General features: G+C 48.3%; 3 protein-coding genes; 1 reads left to right on the forward strand and 2 right to left on the reverse strand.

Moving 5' to 3' along the window:
• Positions 1 to 1176: 1176 nt before the first annotated feature.
• Positions 1177 to 2213, reverse strand: GSTUM_00008150001 (uncharacterized protein; the record flags this gene model as incomplete). The annotated part of the gene is made up of 3 exons (XM_002839871.1): positions 1177 to 1465; positions 1530 to 1685; positions 1762 to 2213. The coding sequence occupies 3 exons, from the start codon at positions 2211 to 2213 to the stop codon at positions 1177 to 1179; spliced, it is 897 nt and encodes a 298-aa protein (XP_002839917.1).
• Positions 2214 to 9263: 7050 nt separating this feature from the next.
• GSTUM_00008151001 (uncharacterized protein) lies at positions 9264 to 11186 on the forward strand (the record flags this gene model as incomplete). The annotated part of the gene is made up of 11 exons (XM_002839872.1): positions 9264 to 9285; positions 9310 to 9503; positions 9562 to 9627; positions 9693 to 9878; positions 9923 to 10001; positions 10055 to 10328; positions 10393 to 10551; positions 10606 to 10669; positions 10728 to 10863; positions 10926 to 11081; positions 11143 to 11186. The coding sequence occupies 11 exons, from the start codon at positions 9264 to 9266 to the stop codon at positions 11184 to 11186; spliced, it is 1380 nt and encodes a 459-aa protein (XP_002839918.1).
• Positions 11187 to 11342: 156 nt separating this feature from the next.
• Positions 11343 to 14119, reverse strand: GSTUM_00008152001 (uncharacterized protein). XM_002839873.2 has 5 exons: positions 13942 to 14119; positions 13423 to 13884; positions 12248 to 13309; positions 11989 to 12194; positions 11343 to 11922 (listed from the first exon to the last, which is right to left on the reverse strand). Exons 2-5 carry the CDS (start codon positions 13664 to 13666, stop codon positions 11515 to 11517), a joined length of 1920 nt encoding a protein of 639 aa, XP_002839919.1. The 5' UTR covers positions 13667 to 13884; positions 13942 to 14119; the 3' UTR covers positions 11343 to 11514.
• Between the last annotated feature and the right edge of the window lie 1926 nt (positions 14120 to 16045).

The following is a 16045-nucleotide window of genomic DNA, read 5'->3' on the forward strand; positions in this document are numbered from 1 at the left end:
TGGTATCATAAACTGGCTTGATAAAACGTTTAGCTTGACTTATAAGCTAGTCTATTTAGTAGGAGATACACCCGCGCAAATGACCGGAGTGTCTTTTGATTCTCAGGCAATTGTATCAAGAATCAAAAACCAAGCTAGGAAAAAAAAAAGTTAGACCGGAAGTACTCTTTTCCGGAAAATATCTCCAGGAGGGGCTGGAGCCCCTTGGGGCGATTGGGAGGCATTGAAATACCGGTAATGCAACATGCAACACACGAGAGGCTAGGGAAATTCACAGGGCTTCTTGCTACCTGGCGAAAGTTGTCGGGTGTGTACGAGTACAGTTCGCCACCAAAGCGGGGGGATGTAGAAGGTTTTTCGGGTGAGGTTGTTCCTATGATAAATTTGTCTTTTCGTTTTCCACCTGGACGTTTTAATAGTGGCATGATACGGTGATGGCACTTTCCTCACTTGAATCCTTTGATAGAAGCTATCGACTAGAATGATGATGGGGGTGGCCCTAGACCTATAGCTACTGTTTGTGCCGAGAACCCACAAATTTCAAAGGAAGAACCATATTTGGCTTGAGGTATGATAAGTATATGGTATTCTCAATCGTCATGATGATCACAAACTTTTTATAGTTGTCTGTGAACGTGACTATTGTATTGTCATCTATGAGCAAATATAAACCCGTTGAAGTCTCAGAACTATGTCTCTGTTTCAGAGACAAGTCACGTTCACAGGGGCGCTACGGAGCAACGAGTACGGTAAAGGCTATCACGAGTGAGATACAGTGAGTAGCTGAATGATAGGAGTCCCCTGTGGAAGCATCATTGCACCCACGAAGAGGAATTCGGGTAATATGGTAATTTAGCGGACCCGGAGTCAGAGTAGTAGGCAGACAAACCAGAAACCTCCTGGCTTATGCTATTATTCGGATGTGCACTTGTCAAGAACCCCCATCTCTTGGTTTCAAGGCGTTCGAGCTTCGAACAAGGAGCTTTGCATGATGAGGTATCATACCCAGACCCCTCACCTAACTGTCATAGTCTTCACGAACTCGAGGTCCTTTCGAATTCCCGGGCTTCCCCATCAACTGATAACCCGGATAATCGCTGGAAGAAATAGGGAACTCGTATCCCTACCAAATTAGCTGTTATTCCCCCAGCACGGTTATCTAGTGAACTATTCCGTTTAAAGAGCCCGGACGCTAATTATGAAGTAAACAATCCTCCAAAGCACCCAATCCCCCCTTCCGACCCTTGCTGCGGAGTTGTTGGTGTCAGGTTTTATCCCCTCTCCCTGACGCCCTAGATACCAAGCCCCAATATCCGTAAGTTTCCCGGCGCTATTGAGCATCGCTCCGTTAGGCCCTACATTACTAACATCGCTCCTAAAGCTTCCGAACCAGCTGTAGTGAGTAACGTAGTCCAGACGGTCAAGATACTTGAGGGTGGCGTTGAAGAAACTCTGAGTAGAGGCACTGTCGTGAGAATGATTAATTGTGATCGAATGACTGGGGTAAGGCAAGGAGGAGGGACACAAACAGCGGTTGATCCGCCCACCCCAACTCTGTAACCCATATGGTCTTATTCGGAAATGTTGCGCGAACTTCGCCAACGTGAGATGCGAACCCCTCGAAATTCCCGTACCAGTGTATCGGGATGAAATCTACTGAGCATCCATTGCATGCTTTGAAAAATCTGTCATGGCGCAACCATCTCTAATTAGCCGTCCATCCATCCGATGAGCCGGTTAAAAGGAGATAGGGGGACAAACTCCTTCAACCACCTCATCCCAGTCGGACTCCCACTAATACTGGGGGCCCCCAGTTCCTTTCCATCCCCCTTCAAGGGCTCTATATCCCTCTTCCACAATTCCGCCGCTCTCTCAGGCCTAATGTTACTCCCGCCCACATTACTCCCCATATCCGGTTCGTTGAAGCCAAGAACCCACTTCACACCCTTCTGCCCGCGGACGTCGTCAACGAAAGTGTTACTGTGGTCACCCCAGAGCATCGGTACGAACGAGAGGTTGCCCGAAGAGAGTGACGATGAGGGACGGGAGCCATAGTTATAATACCATGTCAGAGTGGTGGGTGGGGTTATCCATATGCTGTCATCACCGGGGTGGTCGCTCGAGGGGATATGCACAAGGCCGCGCTTCGAGGATGTGGTTTGCGCTATGATGGTGGGAGTCAACAAGAGGAATAGCAGCGGTGTGAGGAACATTTTAAGATGGGGCGGGAAGTAACTGGAGGGATGGGGAGGAGAGTTAAGGGGAGACCTGTGGGGTGGTAGGATGGGATGTTGGTAAACATTGCGGACTGGCTCGGTCTCTTGGAATCGCTTGTGAAGGTTGATAACGGGAGGCAGGGCTTGAGTCTTGTACGACAATGCCGGTACACAAGGCGCCGGGAAGGGATTTGCTAATGTTATTTTTGGTGGGGGAGGCAATTGATCCAACCGTGTCGTTGTCGAGAATTCCCTACTTGTACCGGCACTTTGGAAAAGGGGAGGAAAATACCGTAAAAACTCGAATAAGCGGACCATGTGCTAGGTAGTCCAAAACTTCCTCCTGGAAAAGGGCGAAAAACACACCAAAAGACCTGATCTTCGAGACAAATAAAAAATAAAAAAACACCAGACCTTGCTAAGAGAGGCAACTCCAACGTCCTGGCACATGGTCCGCTTATTCGAGTTTTTACGGTATAGCAAAGAAAAGAAAATAAAAGAAAATAAAAGAGCTGGGCCCAGAGAGATGAAAAGCGAAAAAAGCACCAAACTTTATGATACCAGAGGAAGCTGTTCCAACGACATAACACTTGGCTCAATTATTCGAGTTTATGGCACGCCGATGGGCAAGGTGGTGGAGTTTGCCCGGGACCGGATTCAGTGCCCATAGGCTACAGGAAGGAAAAGGTCCTGGCCTGGCGCATGTCAATCAGGTCCATCACGATCAAGCGTATCGAATACTATCAGTCTACCCTCCAGAATCTTGTATCACAAGGGTCCGTACTCCTCCAGTTAAGTAAACCTATTAACTGATATTGACCATTCTCCTGAAGGTCAATGTAAACTTCGAATCTAAAACTCGAACAAGCGTAAGGAGAAAAAATATTTTGCGGGAGCCATTCTTAGAGAGCCTGCCGTCCCGAGAAGTCAAAATCTATCTAATGGCACCTCCCCGGGTATCTGTGCCTACCCGCTAAAGCATGAATATAAATTGTATTTTCCTCGAAACGCTAACATGAAAAGATCACGTACGAGTACAATCGCAATAACTGCTCGCCAACCTTCCATCAAAATACAAGCTATCCGATCTCCGAATCAGCCCAAACGCCACCATGCAACCAACCCAGTACAATCCCCATTAGGGCACTACCTCTGCTCCCAGTTCTTAACAAGCCTGTAAACCTCATCTGTCTCGCTATAATTGGCTGCCCACTCAATCACATCCGCCCCCTCATCATCCTTCGCTTTTAGATCCGCTCCATTCTCTAGAAGCAACTCGATGGCCTTGAGGTCTCCTCTAACAACTGCCCAGTGCAAAGGTGTCTGCTCAACACCATTCCGCTCATTGACCTTTGCCCCTCGATCTATTAAAAGCTTAACCATCCCGATGTTGACTTTTCTGTTCTTCGGCCGCTGCCGTGTTCCTGGTGCGTTGAGGGTTTGCAACGCGCTTTTCATGTCACTTGCGATAACAGCCCAATGGAGAGCTGTCTGCCCATCCTCATTCTTGGAATCAAGATCAACGCCTATGTCTAGGAGCTGGTTCACGATGGGTTCATGGCCTCTCCAGGAGGCTATGAAAAGGGCTGCTGATCGAACTTGGGGATCTGTGAATCTCCCCAAAAGGAAACTTACAATTGCAGCGTGACCGGCGAATGAAGCTTTATGTAGCAGTGTTGAGCCAAACTTGTCCGCTTTCGGCTCCCCCTTCTCCAGTAGTACCCTGAGAACTAACTTGAGACCTTCTTCTGCCACCCAATGCAACAACGCTGAAAGAACATATGTAGGATCTGGGTCATTAGGAATAAGCGGGAATATGTTATCGACTATCAAGGAAGCAATTGTCCTGTCGTTCTTATATTCCGCCCATCGAAGGGCCGTTTTTAAAGTATCGATCGATTGATGTGGGGTTGGTTTAAGAGAAGAAAATAAGGCGGTCTTTGCTTCGTTTGCGCACCAATTTTCAAATAGTAGACACTTCCTTTGTGGAAGCTCCGGAAAGAAACTGGTTGCTGGTGTCTCTTCGAGATATATTTCAAGTAAAACCCTGATCGCTAGTTCGTTTCTGCCGGAGACGGCATAATGCAATGGGATTTTTCCCAGTGAATTCTTGGCTGAAGGGTCCAAACGAAGATCTAGAAGCATTAAAAGCAACTCCTCGCCGCCAACAGCAGCAGCCGCGAGATGAAGTGCGGAATCACCCGCCGCATCAGAGGTCTTGACATCAGCTCCCGCTTCAATCAGCAGCGTTAAAACCTCACTACACCCTGTTGCTGCAGCATCCAAGAACACTGTTCTACCCTCGTGATTCTTACTGTCAAACTTTGCGCCCTTTTCTTGAAACAGCCGCACCACTTCTGTCTGCGAGGCGACTGCTGCCTCGTGCAAGCTCGAGTTCCCGGCCATGTTAACAGCTTCCATCTCTGCTCCACCTTGCAATAAGATTTCAACGACAACAGTGTGCCCGTTTTTTGCAGCGAGATGTAGCGAACTGTTACCAGCGGCATCCGTAGAACTAACATCTGCTCCGGCGCCTAGGTATATCATCACAATCTCACTATGGCCGAGCGACGCGGCGAGGTGCAGACCAGAAAGGGTGTCCCGGACGAGTGAGTGAGGAGACGTGCCGGATTCAAGGAGCTGATCGACAATATCCGCACTACCAGCGGTAATTGCAGCGCACAAAGGTGTCACTACGGAATTTGTGATACCTTCGCCATGTGCGGGTGGGGAAGTGGCAGGTACGTGGGGAGAACTGGCCATTGTCTCCTCTTTAGCTACCGAAACTTGCCCCGCCGAAGGGACTGGTGATCGATGTTGGGGGGAATCTGTTACCTCCTTCCTCGGAGGTTGTGTTTCTGGATTGGGCTCCATCGGATCTTCTGGGTCTGGGCCTTTCGGACCCGTTGGCTCGGTCGGAGTTGGCATTACGGCGGGAACCACAGGCGGCACCGCAAATACCGGGAGTCTAACACCTCCGGCTGGCGGAGCACGAGCCGGCGTTGGAAGAGGCGAGAGGGGTACCGAAGAAGGTAAAGGGTTAGGAGGTGCTGGTGTTGCTTCATTAGTTTGCGGAGTTGGGGCCGGAATTGGTGCTCTCGCGGTCGCTGGTGGTGGGGCTGTTGGCGGAGGCGAAGCTGTAGGGACAGCAAAAAATGATGGGGTTCCCACCCCAGAAGGTGTTGGGGCAGCCGGAGGAACATGGCCACCCCGCAATTGTCCAGGCGCCACTGCCGGGACCAAGAATACTGGAGCACGGGCACCCAAAGAGGGTGGACCCGGTGGCCCTCCCGCAGGTAATGGGACCGTTGTTGGCACTGCAAACCTTGGATCACGTACCCCTGCACCCGTAGGTGCGGCTGGCGGCACAGGAGTTCTCGCCCGTACAGGAGGCTGTATGGGGATCTCGGAGGGTTCATAAGGAGGTGGCTCGCACGATACTACTGGCACTTCAAATACTGGACCTCTCACTCTTGGCGCCCGTGGAACCGGGGTGGGGGGTGCAGGAGTAATGGGTGCCACTGAATGAACCGGGGGGCCTCTCCTTGTTGGCGGCGCTTGGCCTGAATTCATCGGTGGCACTGAGAATACTGGAGCTCTCACTGGGTGAGAAGATGGTGGGGCAGGTGGGGCAGGTGAAATAACTGTCGGTGGTGTGGGGGCTGGAGTTGGAGGCATCGCTGGGACAGCGAACACAGGCCCCCTCCTTTCAACTGGTGGTGGTAGTGGGGCCCTTCTAGGAATTGGTGGAGAGGGAGATGGACGTGGGGCTGGGGGCAGGACTGGTGTCGGTGCCGAGACCGGCGGCACTGAAAACACAGGAGCCCTTCTAGTCGCAGGGAGTAATGATGGGGGAGCGGGTTGTGTGGAGGGGATAGAGAATACCGGGGCCCTGGCTGCGGGTGATGCCGGATTTTCTGGTCCGGAGGGTGGAGCTTGGGGTATCCCTGAAGGCAGTGAGCCAGATGATTGCTGGTTCGTATTGCTTTGAGCCTCGGAAGGGCTTGCTAGAGGGCGAACACTTGATGAAGGAACCTCTGCTTGTTGACTCCCATTCAGAAACTCGGTGGCCTCTATATCTCCAAGTAATGCTGCAAAATCCTTCGCTTTTAATCCGGGTCCCCGAACTCTCACCTTCTTCTCCGCCACATATCCGGCTTCGAACCTCATTCGCAGTTCCCTACTCTTATCACTCCGCTTCATGTCTAGGTGAACCTGATCCATAGCCTTAAAGACCGCTATCGTGGGCGCTGAATAGCCTTGTCGTTGGATCCTCTCAATGAGCAGTCTCTCATAAGCCTTGATTAAGCGTACATATTCCCTGGATATCTCACGGGAAGGCTTGATTGCGCTTAATAAAGCTTGGCGACGAATCTCGAGCTTATCTTCCAACTCTTGTAGAAACTCAAGGCGAGAACCCGCCCAACGGAAGGCTTTGACTTCATTTGTCCTGCCGCGGACATTTATAATATGCTTTTTAACATTGTTATCCGCCGCTAGTGCTGCTCCCCTAGCTCCTGAGGTATGTCTATCCAAGTATTGCATTAGCATTTCCCCGCAACTTCAGAAGAGAGTATATACCCGTCAGCTGTTTTTAATATTTGCATTTTATCACTGTTCCTGTTGATGTAATCCTGAATATAATTCTGTAAAAATGGACACACACTTAGCGGTCCTGCAAATAAGATAGATACTTTCTTGTTAGTCGTGTCAGCCATAAGCTTGAGATAGTCATAGATCTTCTTAAAGCTTGGCTCGAATAGTGACACCAGATCATCGACGGTGAGGTGCATCGTCAACGACACTATGTAGGGCGGGGAGTCAGGGGCATTGGTCCAGGGCACTTGAAAGCGTCAATTATATTATGGGAGAAAAATTGGGGAAATTCGTGGTTCTTACACCGGAATTTGTATGGCTTCTTCCCATCAAATTTTGGAAGGAACTAAGTGAGTGATTAGTTATGACTCGTCTGTGGCTGGAGCGATAATACCTTGTCTATAAAAGTGGCTTTCATCTAAAAACCAGTCAGTATGAAAAATCTTGCCGAGATGTTTTATCCCTACCTTATCTAGTTGAGCAATAACTTCATCGGCTTCAACTCCCAACTCTTTAATTGTGCCCTCCAACCTCCTCTCCATTAATTCGACAAACCTCATGCCAACATCACTACTACCGCTCAAAAGGACATCACATCGTTTCGGAACCAGCTCCATCACAGGCATCACAGAGTCCGTTGAATAATGGCTAATAGTAATCATTTCCTCCTCCATATTGCATACTGTCAATAACTCCCCATTGGCTATCTTTACACCCCTCGTGCGAGAAAGATAATGGGCAAAGCACGCTTCTGGTTCGTATAGTAGTTTTGTAGAGAGGTTCTCAGGGGTTGATAGAAGGGCCTCGAAAGGTGAAGAGATGGTATCTGTCCACCAAGGAGGTATTGTTATGATTAACTGTATTGGGATCTTTTGTGATGCCTCTGTTGCACATTAGCCGCGTATTGAAGACGGGAAGGATGATAAATACCAGCGCCAAAAGCCAAAGCAATCTTCTTGATAATGTGTGCTTTTATTGCTTTCAAAAATCCTAAGAGATGCTCTTCATCAAATTTCTTCTGATCTGTCTCCCTATCCAAACTCCAGCTTCCGTGGGTGGTAAAACCACCGTTCTTAACGCTCAACTCTTCCAGGATATTTTGTTCTGTGGCCGACCCCAAGTTATTTGCTACTTTCCTAAGCTATGGAATCAAAAAAATATTTCTAAAACCCTTAGCTTAGGGAACATACAAACTCAGCAACCGCTCGCATTTCTCGTCCGGTTTGAGTTGGTAACCCCATAATGGCTCGGATAACCCGTCGATTGCTGGCCTAAATTTTACCGGCACGAGAGCACATTTTGGATCTTCTGCTCCTGGATAGCCAACTATCACCGTTGGTTGAGTGTTTGTATTCTTATCTCATCAGTCCAGTTTCAATCTTCACGGTAGTTCTTGAGCCTGGGAAATACCTTTCCCGACAACAAAAACGCGGCGGAAGCGGAGCCTGAGCCAAGTGATATTCCAACCTTTCATCAAATTAACTTGATTCTCTCACTCAGCGCGGGAATGATTTGCTACTCACGAGAATTCTCTGCTCTGGATTGGTCATGGCTAATGGATTAATTGATTGGCGAATTGATAAATTGATAAACTGATTGATGAACCGATTGCTAGAGTGGGAATGCAAAAGAGGCTATTGAGTAGTTCAATACCGAACCAGCATCGAATCGGGGGGGGTGAGTAAAACTAGGAGTTAGTGCTTGCTTTTTATGTGTGCGGCTGAAGGCCTTTTTTTTGAGACAGTGTGGTACTATCCCTTGTGCTACAGTGCCTGGTTCGACATAAATACCGTAAGGTTGTGCTTTGTTTTTGGGTTGAAATTGAATCACAGTATTTCCGCTACTCAAGAAATATGGCGAAAGGAAAGATTATCGTGAGTTCCCTAGAGTTCCCAATTGATTACCCTCCTGACACTAAATGAAAACAGTGCGCAATTGACTTTGGTACAACATACTCAGGGGTTGCCTACGCCTACTACCAATCGGGCATGGAGGTCCGTAACAAGATCCTGCCTTGGAACAAGGATGCTGATCTAGAAGCCTTCTGAGGTGGATGTAGAAATCATCGAGGATCACTGGCCCGGACAAGGGAACCAGAGCTCCCAAAAAGTTCCTTCGTAAGCTAACCTTACGACCCGAGAAACGCACAGCTAATTGCTTTAGGGAGTTCAAATTTGACTCCTCGGCGCCTGGTGGGTTCAGGTGGGGGTTTCAGGTAGAAAATGATCCCGAGAAAATATCATTTTCGAAATTGTAGGTCTTTATATCCTAAAATCCTTTTTCCTAGCTGTAACTAACAATGGGAGTAGGTATCTGGACCCTACCCAGATTCAATCGGCCCAATCTCTAGCAAAATTTACAGCAAGAATTGGCCGTCTTCCACCAGATAGGACATTGACCGAGGGAATTACTTTATTCCTCAAGGGCATTTGCGAAGCAGCAGCCGATCGTATGATTGCCGATTGGACTAAAGGTAAACTCAGTAGCCTTGTATAAGACCAATGGATTGACCGAAAGGCAGAATTCGTGGATAAAACCCCAGTTGAGTACATCTTGACCGTACCAGCTGTCTGGTCGGATAGGTCCAAGAGCGACACCTTAAAGTGCGCTGTTGATGCTGGGTTCTGCTCTGCAGGAGAGGTTTCATTGATCACGGAGCCTGAAGCAGCGGCGGTATACACATTTACTACAGTAAGCGTGCTTACCGAGTATACTCGTGGGATGGTATAATTTACAGGACATTGACTAGCTACCCGAATATTCAATTAAGAAGGGGACTATATTCTTGACCTGTGATGCTGGTGGAGGAACTGTGGTAAGTAGAGCTTAATTAGTCGGTGCCTTTATTATTTTGTATCACGGCTCATTCGATGACCATAGGATCTTATTACCTATAGAGTCTTGGATACCAAACCGGTCCTTAAAGTTGAGGAGGCAACCTTAGGCACAGGGGGCCTCTGCGGATCTGTATACCTAAACCGAAGATTTGAAGACTTCGTCGCAAAGAAAATCGGTAAATATCTAGATGCACTTCCAAGGGTAGCATATCTCGAAGGAATGACGGAGGTGTGTTTTCTGTTCCCCAAAGAACCATATTCTAAACCTACCAGATCCACCGAGCTTTCAACGAAGAAGTCAAAACGGACTTTGGTCATGGACTCGAAGATGAGAAGGAGTACACTATCGAAGGTTAATCAACTCCCTACATTTAGGGCCCTATTTAGCACTAACCTCAAGTGCAGTGCCTGCCGGTATCCCGGACAGCGAAGAATCAGGTGTACGAGACGGCTGCCTGGTTATCAGGCAAAAGGATTTGGAGGAGGTGTTCGACCCAGTCATTGATCGCATCGTCATGCTCATAGCAGAGCAGATCGAAGCTGTCTCCGAGCTGCCGGGTGAAAATAAGGTCTCTGCAATCTTGCTGGTGGGCGGGTTCGGAAGCAGTGAGTATCTGAGGAGGAAGATTGAAGGCAATCCATTATGGGAAGGAACGGATGTTATTCAGCCTGTGAATGCGTATGTGCATATTTTGATGCTTCTGGATTTGCTTAAGACTTACTAACGTTGTGGATGGGTGAAGGTGGTCTGCTGTAGTTCGAGGAGCGTTGTTACGCGGACTACAAGGCGATATAGTTAGCACTCGCAAGATTAGAAACTTCTACGGAATTGAGTATAGACAAACTTGGGAACCAGAGATTCACGAAGTTGGCGACTTTGCAAACGAAGCTGCACAGCATAAGTATCCCCCCAAACCCATACCCCGCTTGTGAAAGAAAACTAACGCCTGCAATAGAGAATGGAGTGACGTAGAACAACGCTACTTCTGTGCCCAGAGAATGAACTGGTACGTCAAAAGGGTAAGTTTGCACTTCCCCCGACCCGTTGAGCAATAATTCTACCGATAATTTCTGCTAGGGAGACGAGTTCTCTAGCTCGATGGTGGTTAACTTCCCCTTCTACCGCGCGATCACCGATACCGCACAGCTTCGCTTCACGGAAGAGCTCATCACGTATACCAGTAGCGGGGATGCTCCCGACTTTATAAACTCTCGTACTGCACCCGACCCCCCCCCCCTTCCACTCTTTCCTCTAGGGGGCTAACATGCATTATAGAATGCTCCGTTCTAGCTGGTATCGAGGTAGATTTAACCTCCTTTCCGCTGGGGACCTGGGAAATGGTACAAAGTTCTGCAGGGTCTTACTACAAGGTTGACTACGCGCTCGAAATGAGCTTTGAAGCGGCGATTTCGTTCAAAGTAGTCTGTAAAGGTGAGCTCAGAGGTTCACGCTTGCAAGAAACTTCAAGGAATCCGCTGACTTCGTCCTTCAGGAGCTGTGGTTGGAGAGATCGTGGCAGATTATGACAAGAAATAGGTTCACCATGGTGGAAGCCGGACTCATCAAATCATGATGTACGCTCCTAACAGAACCGTATACCCCCATATCTTGTCATCACAATATCCCCTCCTATTGCACGAACCATTTACAGCCGTAAATTATTACAAGTATTGTTTCCAAAACCCCCTGAGTGGAGCGCGACTCCCCTAACCCTATCGAGTGTGCCGACATGAATTTGGATATATTGAGGTCAAAGTCAACCCAAAACAGTGATCCCCTACATTACCAAGAGACTCCAAACTTGTATCATATTAATCCAATCGTCGCTACCGAAAGCTTCCCAGAAAAGCAAACCCCAAAAAGTCTAATCCGCGAAGGACTTCTCCGCCCCCGTAGACTTAAATATCAACAACGTCCCATCCTGCTGAATATCTACCGTATAATCCGCGAGAGGCTGCGTCTCAGAAATAACCTCGTCTTCTTCCAAATATGTATGTACTAGCTCCTCCTCGATACGTGTCTTGACCGCAGTCTGCAGCGAACGCGCACCCTGGTCCGGATCATACCCTTCCGTTGACACAGCTTTGCAGACGGCACCGTCGCTCTTGATGTGCAAGAGTACTCTCCCGACCAGTTTCCCCGAGGAGAGGTTCACAGGTGTCAGGACTTTGTGTTTCAGTTCGAGGATGTATTTGTGTGCCACTACTGCTTGTTCGCCGAGGGAGAAAGGGAGGAAGGGGAGGACTGCTGAAATTCTACCGGACAAGGGGTTCTTTGGGGGTGGGGGTTAGTATGTCTTTGGGTCTAAAAATGTGGCAAGGGCAGAGGAGGGAAATACTCCGAAAGTATGTTTTAATTGCTTCTTCAGGGTCTTTTCCAAGTCGGTCATTAGTCGTGCATGTTTATCTTGATCGTCGTTTGTGAGGACGCCTGGGTTCTTTTCACAAAAATCGACGATTTTCCGATCTAGCGCGTTCGTTGCTATGATCCAGATTGTCTTTGAACAGTCCACAGCTTCCCGGTTTCTTCGGTCGACGTACTTCCCTTTTGGCCAGTTAGTGATGTGTGTGAGAGCACAACTTGGGTGAGATTCATACCTTCGTCGAAAGGAATCAAGCAGGCATTCTGCACTTCTCGCGTTGTCTTTTCGAACTCGTCCAGGAAAACGATCGCTCGATTCCCGCTCATTCGTGTTAAGAAATTGTTTAACGGGGAGCCTTTCTCATATCCCATATATGGCTGCTTAGGCCCGAACAGATCAGACTCGCGTCTGATCTCTGTGGAATCGACGCATTCGAGTTCTAGTGTCAGGAGTTGACCAAGGCGCTTTGCTAACTCCGTTTTCCCGTGGCCGCTAGGTCCGGCAAAGACAAGCACTAAGGGTTTACTGGTCGGTAGCGCAAGGTGGGTGAGAAACTTCTTAATAACAGAGCTTGCGGCAGTCGCCTGTCCAATCATGAAGTATGATATTCCCAACAGCTCCGTCGCATTATGCGCCAGAGCTACTTGGTTTTGACGTGCGGATGCCGGCTTATCCTTGATGGTCTTTTCTAGAAAGTATCTTTGTGAGATATTGGTTACTCGGGCGAGCGATGGCCAGATGTACCGTTTGCACCATTTCTTCTTCGGCTCGTCTATATCCGTTACTGTTCGTGGGTCTGGACCTTCCACTGGTGGGTCCTGTAGAAATGGTGTAAAGAAGGCTCTTGGAATAACGCTAGCATCCGCGCCCAAACTAAGGAGCGTGGTGGTCATTATCGTAGTGTCTTTGTGAACATTGAGAGTATTTAAAATGGCGAACGCCAGAAGTGGAAATCCATGTGTCTTCTCCACGGCATTGGGATCTCCCCCATACTTTATCCAGGTCCTTATCAATTTCTCGTCATTGGTCGCGACTGCGTAAAAAATTCCAGGGTATCCCGATACGGTTTTGTTAATGCTCCGCGAGACAGTGTCCGGCCGATAATATGAAAAGTACTGAATGAGTTTACTGTCATCGATACCCTGCTGTAGACCAACAACAAGCCTTGCCATTGAAAAGCTCAATATCATCCCCTCTTCCGGTCGGAATTCTCCAACACCACTGGTGACGGGTGGCAGGCTAAAATCCCATTCAGGGTGGCTCGACTCCGCTGAATCATCTTGACTTCCTTGAGTGCCTAATTTGTTAATTTGGAGCGAGATTTAATATACAAGCCAGCAGGGTCTTAGCATACCTTGAACGGGATCTGCTTGGGTATCCTCTGCCATGTATGGTGGGGGGTTGGCTTACTAAAGTTACTTCCTAGTCGCTCATGCAAAACAATTAGACTACTCACGATCATCACCATTACTCTTTTTGACCTCATTACTCTTTTCCACGCCATTACTATTTCCAATGCCGTTAACGCTCCCGACACCATTACTATTATTATTACGCCGGGCACTATTATCCGAGGATTCTGATGGGTTGTTGGCCTCGGTATCGCGACGGGTAGCTGTTGTGTCAGCTGGCGAGGCGGTCTGTAATCCACCATTGGGCACAAAAAGCTCCGGAGATTCGTTGCTATTTTGCCTGGGACGCACTGGGGGGTTCTTTGGTGCTGATGTCCCTGGCATGGGGTTGGCCTTTGTCTCTGGTGGTTCCAAGAACTGTAAGTCTGTGGACGTTGGAACTAACTAAAGCAGGGCGTATACGAGTAGCAAATACTGTCCCGAGCATATTTATCGCCGCTTCAGTGTCATTTCGACATGCCTACCAGCAACCACCCACATCAGTCATTTCCCCTCCAGCAAATAAGGGCGGGCCCACCTTTAATGCAGCAACAGCCCTATTTCTGGTCACGGAAGTTGTTTGCATAACATGCTGGACCTGGCTCCATCTTTCTCCTCCCGGTAAATACTGTGTAGGATCCATCGTTGGGGGAAAGTTTCCGGATAACAGAGTAGAGTAAATAGGGGCGAATTCTAGGAATATCGTGATGAAAGGGAGATGGGAGGAGGGGAAAGTGGTGGAGGGACTTTTTCTAGTGTTTTCACGGCTGAGGGGAGTTAAGGCGTCCCTGAGTGTTTAACTATGCTTTTGCTTTTTCCACTGAGGATAGAATGCAGTTCGGAAGAAACCCCACCACGTAAACCAATAACCGCCATCCATTTTACCAGTGCTTGATTTGAAGTCTCTTCGCTTGATTGTTGGCCATGTTTGTCAGAATTACTCCCTATCTACCAAGTTATCCTTTCCCTCCCACCATCGGACTCGATTTGGTGCATTTGTCTCTTTTTGAGCCTTAGGCTTCCAGGTGGCAGCTGCCGAGGTCCGGGTTCAGGGAATTTCACTTCGCCTCCGGAAGTTCCCATCTTTGTTCGGTGTGAGCAATTGGGTTATCGACACCTAGACACGAACACAGCACTGACGAATATCATGAGCAACTTGTCCGCACACTTTAATGTCAATGTCCGCCAAAGTATCGGTACTCGTACAGATCCCTAGCGCCAAGTTGTCTGGGCATCTTTGGTTTGTGAGCTTTAAAAAGAGCTCCGACAACAATCAACTGCCCGAGTACAGTACTCGAGTACTCGAGCATCGGTGCCGGTAGTTAACTAAGTACACCCTGTCGTACAGTACCCGAGTAGTCAATAGTTATAGTGACCCAACAACGATATTTCCAGTCTCCGAGCCGCTGGGGGGCTCCATGCACCCTGGGCCCACTCGCCAGTTCGGCGCCTGCGATTAAGAGCCCATTTCGTGGTGCAATCTGAGAAATCTTGCTCAGGCAAGGGCGAGAGGGAGAGGGGCTTAACATGCGGTACCATGTGGATACAGGCATGAAGCTATGCTAGCTCTCCCGCCCTGATCCTTTGATTGGCGCTGCAACCTTTGTGCCATCAATTGAGCCCTCTTTCGCTTGCGAGGTCAAATTCGTTCGTCGAGAGGATTATGGAATTCTTACGGCGCTAATCTCGGGTCTCACCAGGTGGCACCTCCATTGCACAAGTACTCGTACTCGAGTACGGTACTCATGCTCGTGCTCGTGTGCGGTACGGTACTTGGCCGTTTAAATACTCCACCTATGATACCATGAATGCCAATGAATTCGTGACAAAGAATCAACGCCGCGTGTTTGCGGGTGTCTGCGCTGTCTACCGTCCTCGAGCACCACGAGTCTGTTCACGCGTCCAACAATACCACAAAATCCAGAATGATTGTACGTGTGCGTTATATCGTTCAAGTTGTTAGGGTTTGGAACATTTTTTCGTTCCCCCCTATCTTTCAGAGGCAACGAACAACAAACCTTTTGCTATGTTTTTCGCCCCTTTCCTAGGAATAAATTTTTGGGCTACCCAGCATGCGGTTCAATTACTTGAGATCCTACGTTATCGTACTGTTGAGTGTGCTAGAGCGGTTTGATTAGACAACGAGAGCTTGAGGAGCCTTAGGTTAGTTATCTGAGCATTAATGTTGGGAAATGTGCAATACTAGAGGTTGGAGCCCATGTCATGAGATTTTACTGCCCTATTTGTTCTAACCTGAGCGCACCAAGCTAACTTACTCTTTTAGTGTTTCACTTCATATCTATAGTGCCGAATTAAGCGATGGGCACTGTCGAGGAAGCTTACTATCATACCACGACGTGTCTATCTGGAGGAAATTACTATAATATTATATAGGGGATGTATTTAAACCTCTCCCAGTATATGTGCTCCTATTTGAAATCCTATATGGGTGGATTCTGGGGAGAAGAGAAGTCTCTGAGTTGTTGCTACTCCCGTGCCTACATACTGTGTGTCGATCACTTGCTAAAATTGCAGATGAAATCTATCACAGAAGGAATCCAAAAAAAACATCTAAAATATATTTCCGCAACTTGCAATTGTGGGTCATATGGTTTGGCCTTGTGAGAAGAGGTCTATATAAG

Source organism: Tuber melanosporum (genome assembly GCF_000151645.1).
Source record: "Tuber melanosporum whole genome shotgun sequence assembly, scaffold_42, strain Mel28".
Lineage (NCBI taxonomy): Eukaryota > Fungi > Ascomycota > Pezizomycetes > Pezizales > Tuberaceae > Tuber > Tuber melanosporum.